The 15,496-nt window shown below is 38.4% G+C and overlaps 1 protein-coding gene across 1 annotated transcript in view; it reads left to right on the forward strand.

Moving 5' to 3' along the window:
- SORCS2 (sortilin related VPS10 domain containing receptor 2) overlaps nt 1–15,496 on the forward strand; it is a 119,641-nt gene that overhangs the window by 79,874 nt on the left and 24,271 nt on the right. Inside the window, exons 13-18 of the mRNA XM_009285427.1 lie at nt 2,787–2,907; nt 4,260–4,393; nt 4,997–5,125; nt 6,667–6,838; nt 10,381–10,567; nt 14,443–14,576. Of these exons, the coding sequence (XP_009283702.1) occupies nt 2,787–2,907; nt 4,260–4,393; nt 4,997–5,125; nt 6,667–6,838; nt 10,381–10,567; nt 14,443–14,576 (877 nt within the window). The remainder of the gene's footprint in view (nt 1–2,786; nt 2,908–4,259; nt 4,394–4,996; nt 5,126–6,666; nt 6,839–10,380; nt 10,568–14,442; nt 14,577–15,496) is intronic.

The following is a 15,496-nucleotide window of genomic DNA, read 5'->3' on the forward strand; positions in this document are numbered from 1 at the left end:
GCACCCTTCTTTCTGTGTTATCTGCCAAATTTTGTGTGTGTTTGTTATTTGACCACATGGGTGTTAATGAAAATTTTGACTGTGGACCATCATATCTTTATGATGCATATCTCAAAATATTCCCTGTTTGATAACTACTTCTTGAAAATGGATTTTTCTAATTGGAGATGCACTCCCATTCCTCATTACAATGATTTTATCTGCACTGATGTTTTCCTTTTTAAGTTGAGACAGTGTCAGCTAGAACTGCGTAGCAGTTTTAACAAAGGTCAAAATATGCTACATGTTCTCCTTTCCTTTTTCCACTAAGCCAGTTACCCTGTAAAAGAAGGAAATTACATTAGTTTGACATGATTTGGTTTTGACAAATCCGTGGTGGCTGTTTGTTACCATTTTAATTATCTCCAAGGTGCTTATAAGAGGAGAGCTTAATAAGTTGTTCGGTATCTTTGTGGATATCAAAATTAATTCTGTAACTCTCTGGGCTCTGTTTTGTTGATTTATATATATGGTTATGTATACATATAAATACACACATATAAGTAAGTGTGTGTGTCCGTCCATATATAGGCAAAATGTTTGCCTTTCCATAATCATCTGGAGTCACCCTCTTCCTCTGTGAGGTCTCAAAGATGATTATTAATAGTTCAGAGATTTTGGTTTATATTTTCAGGATAATGTCATTATTCTGTTCTGCATTGAACTCAAACAACCATCTCCTTTTTCCTGACTAATCTGCCTGAGATAGGTAACACGAATGAATAAAATTTCACCTGTTCCATAGAAAATACTTTTCTTGAGGCAGGAGTGAAGCTTTGACAGGACTTGGCTCCTTGCACTTCAACATATTTGTTGATAAATGGGTTAATAAAAGAAATGTAGCCAATTTGTGAAGTTTTGTGGTGTCTAAAGAAGCATTCGCTGAGGTAGGTAGCTGCATAAGCACATGGTGAAGTCTGCCTTACGTTAGTACCTTGTATGGAGAAAAAAAGATTTTAAAAAAAGGAGGTACAGGTATTTAGCATGCAAAAGACATTTCATGCCTGTCAGCAAAGCCAGTCATATTGAAGCAGGCATTGTGGAAAAAGCATGAGACCACCTAAGTAGTCACTTTATTGAGTATATAACTACAAGTGAATAAGATTATATGGTGACAGCAGCTCTCAGGATCCAGCTGAACCAGAAAAAGGAACCAAACCTGTAGGTCTCGATGAGAGAAGTGGGACCACACACCTATGTGCACATACAGCCAGTGGACCGAGCCACTTTTTAGTTTTTGTGTATTGTTTCTACTTCTGAGCCATGGGTAGATTGAAAAGGAAAGAAAGTTAGATGATCCAAGTCCTTTAATCTCAGAGCCTTACTAAGAAAAGAATAAGACATACAAACTAAATGCACATGTTTCTGTTTAATTAAGTGCACTTCTGATGGTGAGGTTTCCTGTGAGCATGGATTGTTTGGTCATTATAATGTGGGCAGTATGGGCAGTAATCTATAGATACCTACATCTCTGTGCTATGGCTGAGAAGCAGAGACACCAGAAAGGAAAGGGGGAAATCACTGTACATCTTTAGTCTCTGCGACTATTTTTCAGCCTCTTTGGTAGACTTCAGAGCTCTACATCCATCTACCAGGGAGGAGGCTTAGTGTGATGATGTTGCCTCTGTGCTGCAGAGAATCCACCATTTCCTCACTTCTGGTCTACCCTAGTTCCACTTTGAACCTGGTATTCAGGACAAGAGAAATGACTGTGTGCAGCAGAATGCTTTTAGCAAAACTGTGCCATTCCTGCTGTGTCTGGATTTGAACAAAACTGAGGGCAAAACAAAAGGAATGAACTAGTTTGGAGAATGCTACTAAAGCTTGGAATATGAACTCTGTGCAGTATGAACTGCACAGAAATTGTTGGCTTCAGAATCAACTTAAATTCTTTGGCAAGTAAGCCACATAAGCCAGATACAAACCACAAATACATTTGACTTTTGCCCAAATAGAGTCTTTATCCTTTCTAATTTGTTGCTGGATGTCATACTTACCCGTTTTGTTTTGGAAATAAATATTCTGACTTTGAAAATGTTGGCTGCTTTGAAAGTGCAGCTTGGTTTTTAAAGCAATGAGATTTCCATTTTTTTTTTCAAAAAGAAATCTACAGTTTGTGGCTGGTTTTTGTTATACATTGGACTATCTGAAACGGAGTCAGAGAGTTCCTCAGCACAATGTGTAAATTCAGTGTATTCCTTAGAAATGAATACAATTTCATGATATTGCTGTGAGTTTAAACAATAGCAAATTGCCATCTGAAATCTGTAGAAGTTAAAAAAAACCCAACAAAAACAACTGAGGAAGTTGCACCATAGTCATAAGGAATGAGTGACAGAGCTGGAGATTGAAGCCGGTGATCCTGGGTTCTGCTCCCTGATCTGAGCTCCCTGTCAAAATCTGAGAGCTCTGTATGTTTCATGTAACACGATAATAGACAAAAATGTCAGGTTCCAAATTAGAAAAGGTAGTATATTTCCAACTAAATTTCTGAATAGTTTGCTGGGGAAAAAAAAAATCTCTAATCTATGAGCTATATTTTTTCATTGTAAAGTTTCATAGACAATTGGCAAATGTTTTCTAACTAGACACATTGTATATGAAGAGGAATAAAAGTGGAAGAAAAATTAACCAGGGACCTTTTAGTAGGGAACCATGACCAAAGGAGAAGATAGAACTGAAAATTGGAATCTCAGATGTATGGTATTTCTTTCCAGTAAGATTTTACTTTTGATCTTTTTGTTCAGAGTCTTTGGACATATTAGCTACCGTTCAGACTGGGAACTGGTGAAGGTGGACTTCAGACCATCCTTCCCCAGGGAGTGCACTGATGATGACTATGAATCTTGGGAGCTCACAAATCTACAGGTATTCATGGTCTTACATTAACTGCCACAACTTTTCCGTAGCTTTCAGATTCATGTAGAATTGTGTGCTAGGAAAACTTTTTCAAATAGAATTTGGATGTTACATCCCCAGCTTTAATCTCCTTATGTTGGTATTTGCTGATTTTACAATAGTTTAAAATGGGGGAGGGTTTTATGTTCCTTTTGGTTGTGTGATCTGTGTCCTCGAAAACGTGGAAGTATATCTGGTGGTCTGCCATAATAATAGGTGGTCCTGCTGGATTATGAAGCATATACCATAAACTAAAGTGTGTAATATTGATTGAAGCAATTTCAACATGCAGTCATATGTTCTGCCAACTTCCTGACCACATACTGTACTCATATATAAGTTGCCATAAGTAAAGCCCATTCCAGAAGTAATTTAGGATCTCAGTGGACCGATCACGTAATGGAGTCCAGTTGTTTTGGGCAATACCATTTCTGCAGTAATGCATTAAGGCTGTGCTAATCCTGGTGCTCTGGCCAAATCCAATTTTGGGAAGCTACATTCTCTCTACAATGTATTGATTAAAGAGACCAATGTGAGGGTTTTTTTACATTAAATGGAATATGTCATATTTATTCATAATCATTCTGATTATTATGTTTGTCCTTCTTCCAGTACATTTGTTCTCTCACTCTCTGCAGGGTTGGGGTTTTTTTTGTGTACTACTCTGTGCTATTCCAGTTCTCCAGTTCTCATTTGCTAGTTCTCATGCCTGATTTTACACTTCCTGTTTGCGAATGCTGTGTATTTACTAAGAATGTTATGCAGATCTGAGCCTAAAGAGTAACAGTATCTTGGGATATTGGCATTGAAATGTCTTTCAGAAATTAGAAACCATTAAAATGACTTTGACAGAGTACTTGGCAGCTGCCCAATTACCAGTGGAGTGTGTTTGTTCAGATAGTCTTCATTCCACCTGTGTCCACATGCCTGGTGCTTCCTGTTGACTGCCGACACAAGACATGGTGATTTAGATAGAACCTCAGCCATCTGCATCCATGCTGAATTTTTAAATGGCCAGTTGTAGGGTTGTGCCTAGATTGTGCACACATGAAACATGGGTTAAATAGCACTTGAATTTCCATGTACACCTTTCGATTTGTGCCCTGAAATATAGCATATGTTATAATTCTGTAATGTCCTGTTAGTGGACAGCAGTGGATATGAGAGCTTTGTAATACCTATATGTCTGAATATAAGAGAGTTGAGACTTGATACAAGTTTATAGTCTTGGCAGCAAGACCAGCCTTTCTCATGACAACATAAGGTCACGTCTGTGTGGTGTAGGTTGTGGTGTGCAATAAGTGCGGTGCTTTGATGTTCAGGGCGATCGTTGCATCATGGGCCAGCAGAGGAGCTTTCGGAAGAGGAAGATTTCATCGTGGTGCATTAAAGGGAGAAGTTTCACATCAGCTCTCACATCCAAAGTTTGTGAATGTGTGAACTCTGATTTCTTATGGTGAGTCTGTCTGTGGACCTTTTGATTTACTGCCAGTGAATAGTTACTTAGAGTTTGAGATGGGTTTATTTTCCTCCTTTTGCCCCTCTCCCCACATAGCTGTGTATAAACAAATAGGCAACCTGTTATTTGAATAACAGGTTGCTTTTGCATTTGCCTTTGTTTAAAAACATTGCCATGTTTTAAGTATTTGTTTCACCTGACTGAATAAATCCTGATGTTTTTCTCTATTGATCAAGACTTGAAAAATGACCATTGGATTGATTTATAAGGCAAGCAAACCTTTTCTATTTGCAAATGAAGCAAAAAACCACAAGAAATGTGTTGGTCTGACTGGCAAAGGAAACCTTTTAAAAACCTAAGCTACCAAGAGAGTCAATTTGTAGAACTGACAAAGTAATTGCAACCAGTTTTTCCCCCAGGTGTACACAGCTCCCATTGAAATTAGACTTAGAACAGAACTGGCTTCATCGACTTGTATGTTCAGCTGGTAGAATAATATTTTAAAAATCTTTTTACTCTTAAAAAAGTAGTCTCATCCACCCAAATTAGACTGCTGAATGAAGTGGGGATAGTAACACACTTGGTATCGATGTTTTTCAGTGATTATGGGTTTGAGCGCTCTGCACCTCTGAAGTCGGAGTCTAGCAAATGCTTTGCTGACTTTTGGTTTAACCCAGAAGCACCTCCTGAAGACTGTGTACTGGGGCAGGCATACACCAGCAGCACTGGGTAAGCTGATTTTGCGTTCGACTGGCTTGCAGAGGCTTCTGGAGTTGGGGAGAACGTTCCAACCATAGGCCACAAAAGTGGTTTTAAGGAAATGTAAATAAGGCAAACTGTAAAAAAATGGGAAATGCAAAGGTTCTGACTCTGGCTTAGAGCATGTGCAAAAGCTTCCTGCAGATTAATGAAAGAGAAATGTTACCTTACATGTTCACAGCAGTTCAAAAACCAGCCCATTTGAGAAGAGGGGGAGCCGTCTTGTTCCCAGTATTTTTATTTTGTAACTGCATTTTGTAACCATTGCTACACTTCTGATAGGAATTCATAATAGTCCATTCAAAGGCTTTTTTTTTAGCCCATTGCTTGAATTCAGACCAATTTTCAGTTTGAATCCAATGAATTAACTCTGAGGAGCCAGTAACATCTCACAGAATTTCCCAGTCTCTCACTTCCATAGGGGTAAGGAGTTCTGTGGAGAATAGGTTCTTTTCCTGACCATATGGGACACTCAGAATCAAAGGAAAGCTTTAGTACCTGTAAACAATACCACATAGAATATACACTACAACGTAGTCTGACGTCTGTGCTGAGAATAACTTGCAGCTGGCATCTATTTTGGCTTATCATAACATCATCTCTGTCGGTTGTGGAGAAGAGAACCAAATAATGAAATGTCAAATCTGGCAATAGAATCACGGTCTCTGTGTATATTTGCCTTACCAAGGAAAATTATGCCTTTTGGGTTGTGGCTGACAGCTGTGATATACAGAACAGGAATTCAGAAGAGTGAAATCTGACTCCAATTTTAAAAGATGTTTAAAAATAACATACCTGGGTGAAACTGATGATTACTGTACACATCCAAGTATTTAATTGTTAGTTCTTTAAAAGTTTTAGGCTTTTCACTCTTTTATACTGTTATGTTAAATAACTGCTTTGAGTGTTTTAAGAAATGCATAGATTTGAGAGCAGCAGATAAGCAATTGGTTCTGGGTTAATGCAGAAGCTGCTTGATCTAATTTCTTCCTGATCTTCGGGGTTTGGACCAAGACCTCTAGAGCATTGAAGACTCTTGAACGCTAGGAAAGGGTATGGTAGAGAGGACAACAGACTGTCTAGCTCCTGGAGGACCGGTCAGGCGTGTTTCTAAATTTGAAAAGTCAGACTCCTCCAATGCATACAAGTGAAATCCTCATCGTGCTCCACACCCTCTTTCTTCAACATGTTTTACGCAATAAAGGCAATGTCCATCATCAAAATATTTGCATCATGAGTTGGTTTTAATCATCTGCAATCTTGTCTGTTCGTGAACCCGATCATTAGCTACCATCACACTCACATTCAGTGCCTCTGATGTCTGATGCCTGCTTCGATTCATTGTGCTTGCTGCTTACTGTTTGCATCATGAGTTGGTTTTAATCATCTGCAATCTTGTCTGTTCGTGAACCCGAGGAATATTCATTAGCTACCATCACACTCACATTCAGTGCCTCTGATGACATTCTCCTGCTTCGATTCATTGTGCTTGCTGCTTACTGTTTTTGCAGGTACAGGAAAGTTGTTTCTAATGTGTGTGAAGGTGGTGTAGACCTGCAGCAGAACTTAGCACAGCATATGTGTCCATTGATTGCTCCCAAGGGACTTCAGATCAGCATCAGAGAAGAAAGTCTGGCTCTTAAGCCTGGGGAAGACATCACCTTCATCGTCAGACAAGAGCAGGTAGTAATGAACATTGGCTTTATGAAAGTTTCCTCACTATTTTTATGCTTCCTTTCTCTCCTACCTGCTTTGCTACTGAATGAGATTACGTTGTGCTTGAGACAAAGACGAATATTGAAACTAAAGACTAAATATTGAAACTTCTGTTTTCAAGTGAGTCAGACAATCCAGTAAGCTCAGTGAACCACCAAGTTCTGTCCACAGAACGGGATTTGTCTCCTCAGCAGCGTGATCAGTCATGATTCCCTAAAGGCATCGGCTTCTTTGAAAATCAGAGGAACTAAATTACTGAAGTCTCCTTGGACTGAAAATTTCAACTGCTGTATCAGAGAAGAACAGAAATGCAGAGAACATTTAATATTCTGGTTCAAGTGGTTTTGAGAATCTGCCTTTCAGAAAGGAATCAGGCAAAGCTTTACAGAAATCAGCAAATAGCACAGCATAAGAACATTTATTATATATTAGTTGTGTTGCCAAAGATACGGGGTTTTTTCTGTTTATTGAGAGACACAATGCCCTCAGGCCCTGACCAACAGCAGCGAGTAACTTCTGGATGAAATGTTTGCTGTGGGTATCTTTCTTAATGCTTGCTTTTTAGTATTAGGCTCTAACTGTTGTGCTCAGGTTACTGGAGTATTGTACTCCCTGGCTAACCCCGCTGATTTGCAAGAACTTGAAGAAAGTTCACACATTTTAGCAAATCTGTGCAATATAAATCGGGCACTTGGGATTTATTTCTGTAATGGAATCAAGAAGGTTACGTGCAGAACACCGGGCTGCTTAACGCTTCACAGGCTCTGCGTTCCAATGCTTGCAGTGCCCCAACAGTTGTGTGGCATGTTTGGCTGCCTTCTCTTTTTATAATTTGTTTGGGAATGTTTATTGTAAGAATAGAGCATTTGGTAACAATTTGGACTCTAATGATTTTGATTGGCAGTTTGATTTTTTTTTTCCTACTCTGTAGATTCTGAAGCTTTCATGAATCTCTGTGGCAATACATAAAACATTTAAAACTGTTCAAAAATCCTCAGAAGTCAGCGATCTTGAAGGGAATCCCGTGCTGTGTTTTCTGATTAAGTCTTTGCTCACTACATCGAACTGGAAGGCAGATTTAGAAGAAATGTAACAGTTTGCTGCCCCCTATGGCTAAGAATAATATTTATACTCAAATGTCCTGAGCGTTGCTTAGGATTTAAACTATACAACAAAATCTAATGAGAATCCATAACAATTACTGAGTTTAAGAAATAACTTTACTAGGATAAACCAAAACATACCACTTTCTCTGCTGAACAAAATTCATTTACTAGTTTATGTGAATGCATGTTACTAGGTGCAGGAATGCCAGACATCAGGGAGTGAAGAAAGTAGGCTTCAGCTATGTTTGGGCAGTTTGCGGGTGACCTTAGAAATAATAATAATTTATAATTATAATTATATTTTCCCAAATTCTGTTGGCTGAATATATGAATAAATAATGTAATGACAATAATCTATTTCGCATGGAAGTGGAAGCCCCAATTCCTTTTAAATTTAGGTGCCTTTTCCCTATGTGACTCTTTTATTATCTGTCAACTGCTCTCTGTCTTTCCTGGTCAGGGAAACAGAAGTGCCTTGGTTTTTTGAAGACAGCACTCTCATCTTTACACTAGGGAAGCTGTTACAATAAAACTTTAAGAGAAGCTTGCATCTACTGGCTTTCAACACTGGTTTCTGTCTCACCTGGAAAAAATATGCATGTATACTTGTTAGCATAAGAAAGAGCAAACAAGAACTGTTTGCAAGCTAATGTCGTCTAAAGAGATTCCACTTACTGGCACATTGCTGGCAAGAAGACATATCTTTTGCTTTAAACTTTAATAACATATTATCTCCTCTGCTAAATTCTACCCATCTGTTGTCAAAAGAATTATGTTATTTGGAAAAAAATATTCACAGTGAAGAGGCTTTCAAGGTCCTTTATGTGTGTTGAAATCTGGTGTTTAGGTATTTGATAACCCTCCAGGTTCCTTATTATGGGTATTCTTTTACATTATAAGCAATGCTCGTTCATCTGATAAAACATGGAAGAAAATCAACCAAACTGCAAAATAAGAAAAGGAGGACTTAATAGCATGTTTTCCTTCCGTTTGTAATGCCAGGGTACGTAAGTTCTAGGCTTTGTTGCCTCCTTTGATTTTATGTCAGTGCTGCCTTTTGGGATTAGATTTTGATATGAACCTATTTCAGAGACTGGCTTATGGAGAAGTGAAGTGATTTTTGAATACTTCGATGGGTGACAATCCTCCTCTGCTCTGATGGCCATTCAGGTCACCTGACTAGCATATGGATGTATACATTCCTCTCCTAGAGGCAATGAAGATTTTTAAACCAACACTGCATTTTCACAATACAGAGGATTTTCTACCAAGCCTGCCCCTGCAACCTGTTTTAATGGCATGACTGTGATGGCTGTGTACTGCGGCAAGCGAGCAGGAACATATTGCTGAAGACCGAGGAAGCAGGGCAGCTTGCTTTTTGACGGTTGGACTCGATGATCTTAGAGGTCTTTTCCAACCTTAATGATTCTATGATTCTATGATTCTAAGGTAGTGCTGCCAGTAGTATTGAGAAAGTGTTGCTGCTCACAGCTAAAATGAATTTTCCTTTGACTCCATCCACATTGCCAGTCCACATAGCACAGGCCTGACTTCTCTCCTGAGCAGCCACACCGTGACAACACAAGTGATGGGCATATGTTTGTCCTCTGACAGTAGTATCAGTCTTGCAGTATTTTAGGCCTGAGTTTAGGAAGACAGTGTCATTTAAAGGAGCACTTAGCAGAAGTGCAATGAATTGTAAATTCTGTGAGACGTTTGACATGACAAAATTATTTGGCTGGACTTTTAAACCCTTTCCCAAACTCAGCTCAATAATCTGCTTCATTAAGCATGCATCTAATTTTGCAGTAGGGCACGTTAGTTCTAAACATGCTGGTAGCTCTGTATAATGCTGTACAACTCTGTGCAAAGATCCCAGCTTGGATCTTGAAGGCCATATGGTTAACTCTCAGAGGGTGTGGTTAGAAGGTGCTGTGAAGAAGATCTAAACCAATTAATTTTACTTTATAATTGCATAGGCTAGAAGTTCACTGAATGAGTGGTAATTTGCTAAAATAACAATATTCAGTTGTTTGCAATCATATGAGCATCACTCCAGAACTTGGGGCTGCCCTGCACCGTTATGTTAGTTAATGTCCAGCTACATTAAGACGAGAGTGATGGTTTCTGTGTCATACAACTTGGTTAGTGGTCTGGAGTGTCTTATTTTAAGGTAGCACCTTACTGTGGAAATTTAGTATTACCTCTGTTAATGCACACAACATCTGTTGCACTAAAATCTTCGCCATGGGTGTAGTGGTTTTACTGCAGCTATTGCAATTGAGTCAAAATAGCTGGCTGGGGCTGGAAACGCTGTTGTGGTTCAGGAAATGGTTATAATCATGTGTCCTGTCTATTTCAGTTCTGGCCATTTAAAATTTTTTTGATATATTTTCCTTTTAGGGTGATATATTGAATACCAAATACCAGGTAGATCTTGGCGATGGCTTTAAGGCGATATATGTGAACCTTACGATGACTGGAGAACCCATCCGTCACCGCTATGAGAATCCTGGGATATACCGTGTCTCAGTGAAGGCTGAGAATGTGGCTGGGCATGATGAGGCTGTGGTGTTCGTCCAAGTCAACTGTAAATCAGCTCTTTGGTTTTCTTACTTTTGCTGCTGTGTAAAAACCTCATGACAACTATGAAGTAGTAAAGAAAATTACTAGTCACAATTAGGAAAAATGCATATTTTTTCAATAATCTCACAGAGTCTTGCAGTGCTGTATGTTGTTAATGCAGAGGCTTGTAAACCTACTGTATTAGGAGGTCAGAGTTAGTTTTGTTTGGATTTGGGAGAAGGATGGTGTTTTAATCTTTTAAATAGCAAGCATGCCTCAGTTCAGATCTCAGGTTTGATCCATCTTCCTGACTCAAGACCCCGTTGGCAGTCTTAGCAGCTAAAATTTAACACTTCAAGCTATGTCTTTTTAGGAGCTGTGTGAAGCAAGTGAACAGATGTGTTGAGAAACGTATGAGCTTTTGTATAACTTTAAAAAAGAATCAAAATCTCAGTGTTTCTAAAAGTCAGGCTACTTATTAAAGTACCAGAATCTACATTTTAGGTAGTTAGTTCTCACAAAGTGGTACTTGGGTATAACTTCATGTTGGCAGGCAGTATTACTTGACTTAGACTTCTCTCCCTTTCCTTAATTAAGACCTAAAAAAACCCATTAAATATATTTAAAAGAAAAGAATAGCACGGCACAAGGAATATCATGCATCATCACAAGCTTAATGTACCTCAGTCATCTCATAATTGAAATGAAGAAGGAAACTCATAACTGGAACTGAATTTTCCTCTTCCTTCGAGATTCAAGACAGCTAGTGCTTCGCCTGTTTTCAGATCTGTCAAAAATTCAGAAACAAGTAACATCAAAAGAAAAGATACTCATCTTGCATTCTTCAGGTGTCTGTTTCCCTCTGTTGTGAGTGGTGTGTCTTCCATCCTAATCCCAAAGCAATGGAAATCACTGGAGCTACATACAAGGCTGTGCACAGATCCATGTGCTTTATGTCAGCCTGTCTGGTGACTGCTGACATTTATGTATTTTGCTGGTCAGAGTCCTTGAGTCCAGAGTTTCCAGTTCTGCTTTGATTAGCAGATGGAGCCCAACCCATTAATGCTAATGGCCAATCTCCTATTAAAATAAAATGGAAAGGATCAGAATCGAATTCTCTGCCTCAGTTCCCTTATCTGTTTCTTTGTTGTGTTTGGTTTTTAAATCATTTGACAACTCCAGTGAGCTCAGATAAATTAATTAGGGCTTCACCATTACTTTTTAGGAGCTTCTAAGTGCTGAGAAGTAGATTAAGCACAGGAACAGTAGATCTGTACAAGCAACGAACAGCAAAAAACTGTGTAACATCCTTCTTTCTGGGGAGAACAACTTCTTACCGTTCAGAGAATGACGAGCGGTAGCAAGCCCTGACAGAAAGCGGAACAACCACTTTCTCAAAATGTGCTTCTGGTGTGGCCTACATCAGGATAAACAGTAAAAATAAAAGATGTGGATTGTGTTTTATGCAGTCAATTTACAAATTGCAGAAGCCAGAGGTATTTTTCACAAGTAAAATCACTGGTAATTAAGAGGACTTTGGTGCTGAAGTGCAGAGGCAGCAGAGCACTGAAGCAGACGTGGTCCATTCCTGAGCTTGTCCGTGGATGCTGCGCATGGTCTAGAAGACTGACGGAAGCATGTTACCCGGTCCGGTTGAATAAATGCTTTCTATGTGATTTGCTCTGTTTAATTTTTTAGGTAAATTATAAGATTTGAGGAAATTAGCTGGCATTAATTAAACTGCAATTTCTATGTTCTAGAGAAACACTATAGCCGTTCAGGGACATTTTTCACTGTGGAATACCATGACAGCAGAAATGTCCATAGAGTCCTGCTTTCACTCTATCGCCAGCTGATGTATTCCCAGGGAATTTTTTCAGGGACAAATGGTAAAGGGAATATTTTTTACTCCTGCCAAGTTGCGTTGCTATGGGATGCCCTGTAATGCAGGACAATTATATGAACTTTGGCCTGTCATCCAGATTATGCTTTCTGATCCAGATCACACAATCTACAACTTGTTAATGAACTGTAAGAGAAATTAGAGCAAGTCTGATAGTATAAATGTGAGTAGGTAACCCAGAATAAAGAGAACTGAAGAAGAACTAGGCATACATTTTCTTTTTCATGAAACCATAATCTCTATAGTGTGTGAACAATCAGGGAGCTTTGAAAACTGTACTGAAATTGTAGCTTCGTTAAACAGAATTGTGTAAGTCAACTTCATTCCTAATTGTACACGCTGAAGGGTGCTATGAAGCTTATTCAAATGCCTTATGGAACTGTGTGACTGAGACAAGCAGAAGGACTCACAATAATTATTTTTAGCTCTTCAATATATAGGAATGGCAAACTTGAAATAACAGTCATCATTCAAGTACCAAACAACTTCCCCTCTAAAAATTTTGGAAAATAAAGTAACCTCCTTCAGGAGCAGAACCGTATCTCAAAATGATCAGTTTCCTCTGCAAAAATGTAAATTTATGGCAAAATCAAAACAGCGACATAGATCCCTCCAGACTTCTTTGATTTTCCCCATCAGAAGGAAAATCTATTTCGAGGAGGAAGAAATTTAATGGAATTCCTACAATTTCTGAATTTTCCGCAAGACACCAGCAACAGGAGGAGCATTTTAACTCTGTCAGTAAAGAAGCTATTGAAGAAACCATTTGTTTAAGCACCCAACATGTCTTGAATTCACATAGGTGGTTAAAGAGTCATCGGAGAAAACGCAGAATGAAAGCAGAGCCTTACATTCGGATGAAGCAGCGCACAGGCCGGTTGAAGTGAGGTGGAAAAGGAGGGTGTGCACAGCTCAGACAACTTCCTCTCAGAGAAGTTGAATCAGTTTAGTCAAAGTGAATTAGAAGTGAGCAGGCAATGATTCAGTTCATGAAAGAGAGTAAGAGAAAGACTTTGGACGGGTGTTAATTACCGTTAAGTTTGCACTGAGATGAAAGACCTTTGAATGAGTTAAAAGATATTTAGAATGGAACAAAAATGGATGGGTTAGTATTCATTCTGTGTAATGAATGCATGGTGGACCATACAGCAGTTTGGTATCCTGGATAGATGGTGCAGCTGAAGTTTAAGAAATTCTAGTTATCACATTATACTATTATAAAGCTTTTACCTTCAGACATGCTGAAAAAGATACGCTCGGAAGCCTCTGAGGGCAAGATTTTATTTCAGTAAAGTTATTGTACTATGAAGCAAAATACATTAGGAAGCAGATAAAATCATTGTAATGATGCATTTCTTTTATAAAAATAATAATGTTTACAGCCTTCATAGGCTAAAGTTCAGAAAGGAAGGAATAAACTTACTCTAAGGGGCACATTTTAGTACAGAGGTTATCTATTTTGATTTGCAAATAAATGCTCCCCTGATGTACACATCTATTTTAAAGCATGCATTAATGAGAGTTTATGTGTGGTGTGAGCCTAACAGCTGATATTTTATAATGAAAATGAGTAGTCAGCAACATTCTTTTTCAGTTTTCTGCTTTTCCCTTAGCAGTTTGAGATTTGTTAGATTTCTATTCATTTGATTGTTAATTACTTTAAAAAAAATAAGCTGAGATTGCCTTTTCCACTTTTTAACTGGGATATTTGCTTCTGTTTTCTAGAATTGGACATGAACCAAAAAAAAAGCGCATCAGAGAGGTGCATTTTGGTGATCCATCACATTGCTCTAGGATTTTGTTTGGGTTTTTTTTTTTTTTTGGTTGAAATGTGTTCCTTCCAATTATGCCCGTAGCTTTCAACACAGATGTAAAAGCAGGAGGGAGGGAAAAATAAATTCAGGACCTTATGGTGTGCAGGTGAAAGGCTTTTGGGCAAAGAGGCATTAATAAATTGATGGATTCTTGTGCAATGATATTTTGGGAACTTTGTTCAGCTCCGCTGCAGGCTTTAAATTTAGAAGTCATTCCAGTTGTTGGGAGAAACCAGGAGGTGAATCTGACAGCCATCATACTGCCTAAGAACCCTAATTTGACAGTCTTCTACTGGTGGATAGGAAACAATCTTCAGGTACATGAATGGTTCTGTATGAGATTATTTTCAATCTCTTTCCAATAAAGGTTGAGTGACACCTTTTACTTTAATAGAAATACTACCATGTTGCATGACTTCTTTTAGACCATCTTTCATTCCAAATAGCCAGTTATATCTAGTGGCATGCAGTATCTAACTTCCCTTGTTTTATCACATACATTTAAGGTGTTAATTTCCCTTTATTGCTACTTATGTGGGAATGCAAATTTCTCTTCTAGAATTGGTTTGAATTTCTAAACCGTTTTCTTTGGGGGGGAACAACAATTGGTTCTATTTCATTACCTGTGGAAAAAAACTTGTGGAGGGGGATGCATTTGGGATCATAGCACTGGTGAATGATGAAACTTGGATTTATGCAATTCCATGTTGATAATGTGAGTACTGTAAATTTAAGTGCTGTGCAGAAATAGATATATATTCATTGTATAGATAAATATTTGCTGGGAGTCTAAAATAAACTGGTGTATCAAAAATACCTGGGATATCTAAAAGGATATCAAAACAGTGAAAGCACTCAAACAATCTGGTGGTATACATTTGGGGATAGAAAGTCTAGATAAACATATCCTAGAGCAATAAATATCCAAGTATTTCTATTGGGAGTATTTCTTGTCTACTGGGTTAATTTCTTTTAAGGCAATTCTTTCAATAACAGATGAGTAAAATATTTTCTTTGTGAGGAAGACTAAGTATGACAGGGGAATGCTTCAGACAAGCGCAATGAACTTTCTTCTTGTAAATGTGCTGTCTACCATAATCCCAGCCTGTATCTTTTCATTATTATTGACTTTGCCATTGCTAGAACAGGCACTGCAGATCGATGTAGTCTTGTGAAGGGTTTTGTAATTCATACAGATGTGGTCAGGTAACAGTATCTCAGTTCCGCCTTGGAGGTT

This window comes from Aptenodytes forsteri, unplaced genomic scaffold (assembly GCF_000699145.1).
Source record: "Aptenodytes forsteri isolate BGI_AS27 unplaced genomic scaffold, ASM69914v1 Scaffold88, whole genome shotgun sequence".
Taxonomy (NCBI): domain Eukaryota; kingdom Metazoa; phylum Chordata; class Aves; order Sphenisciformes; family Spheniscidae; genus Aptenodytes; species Aptenodytes forsteri.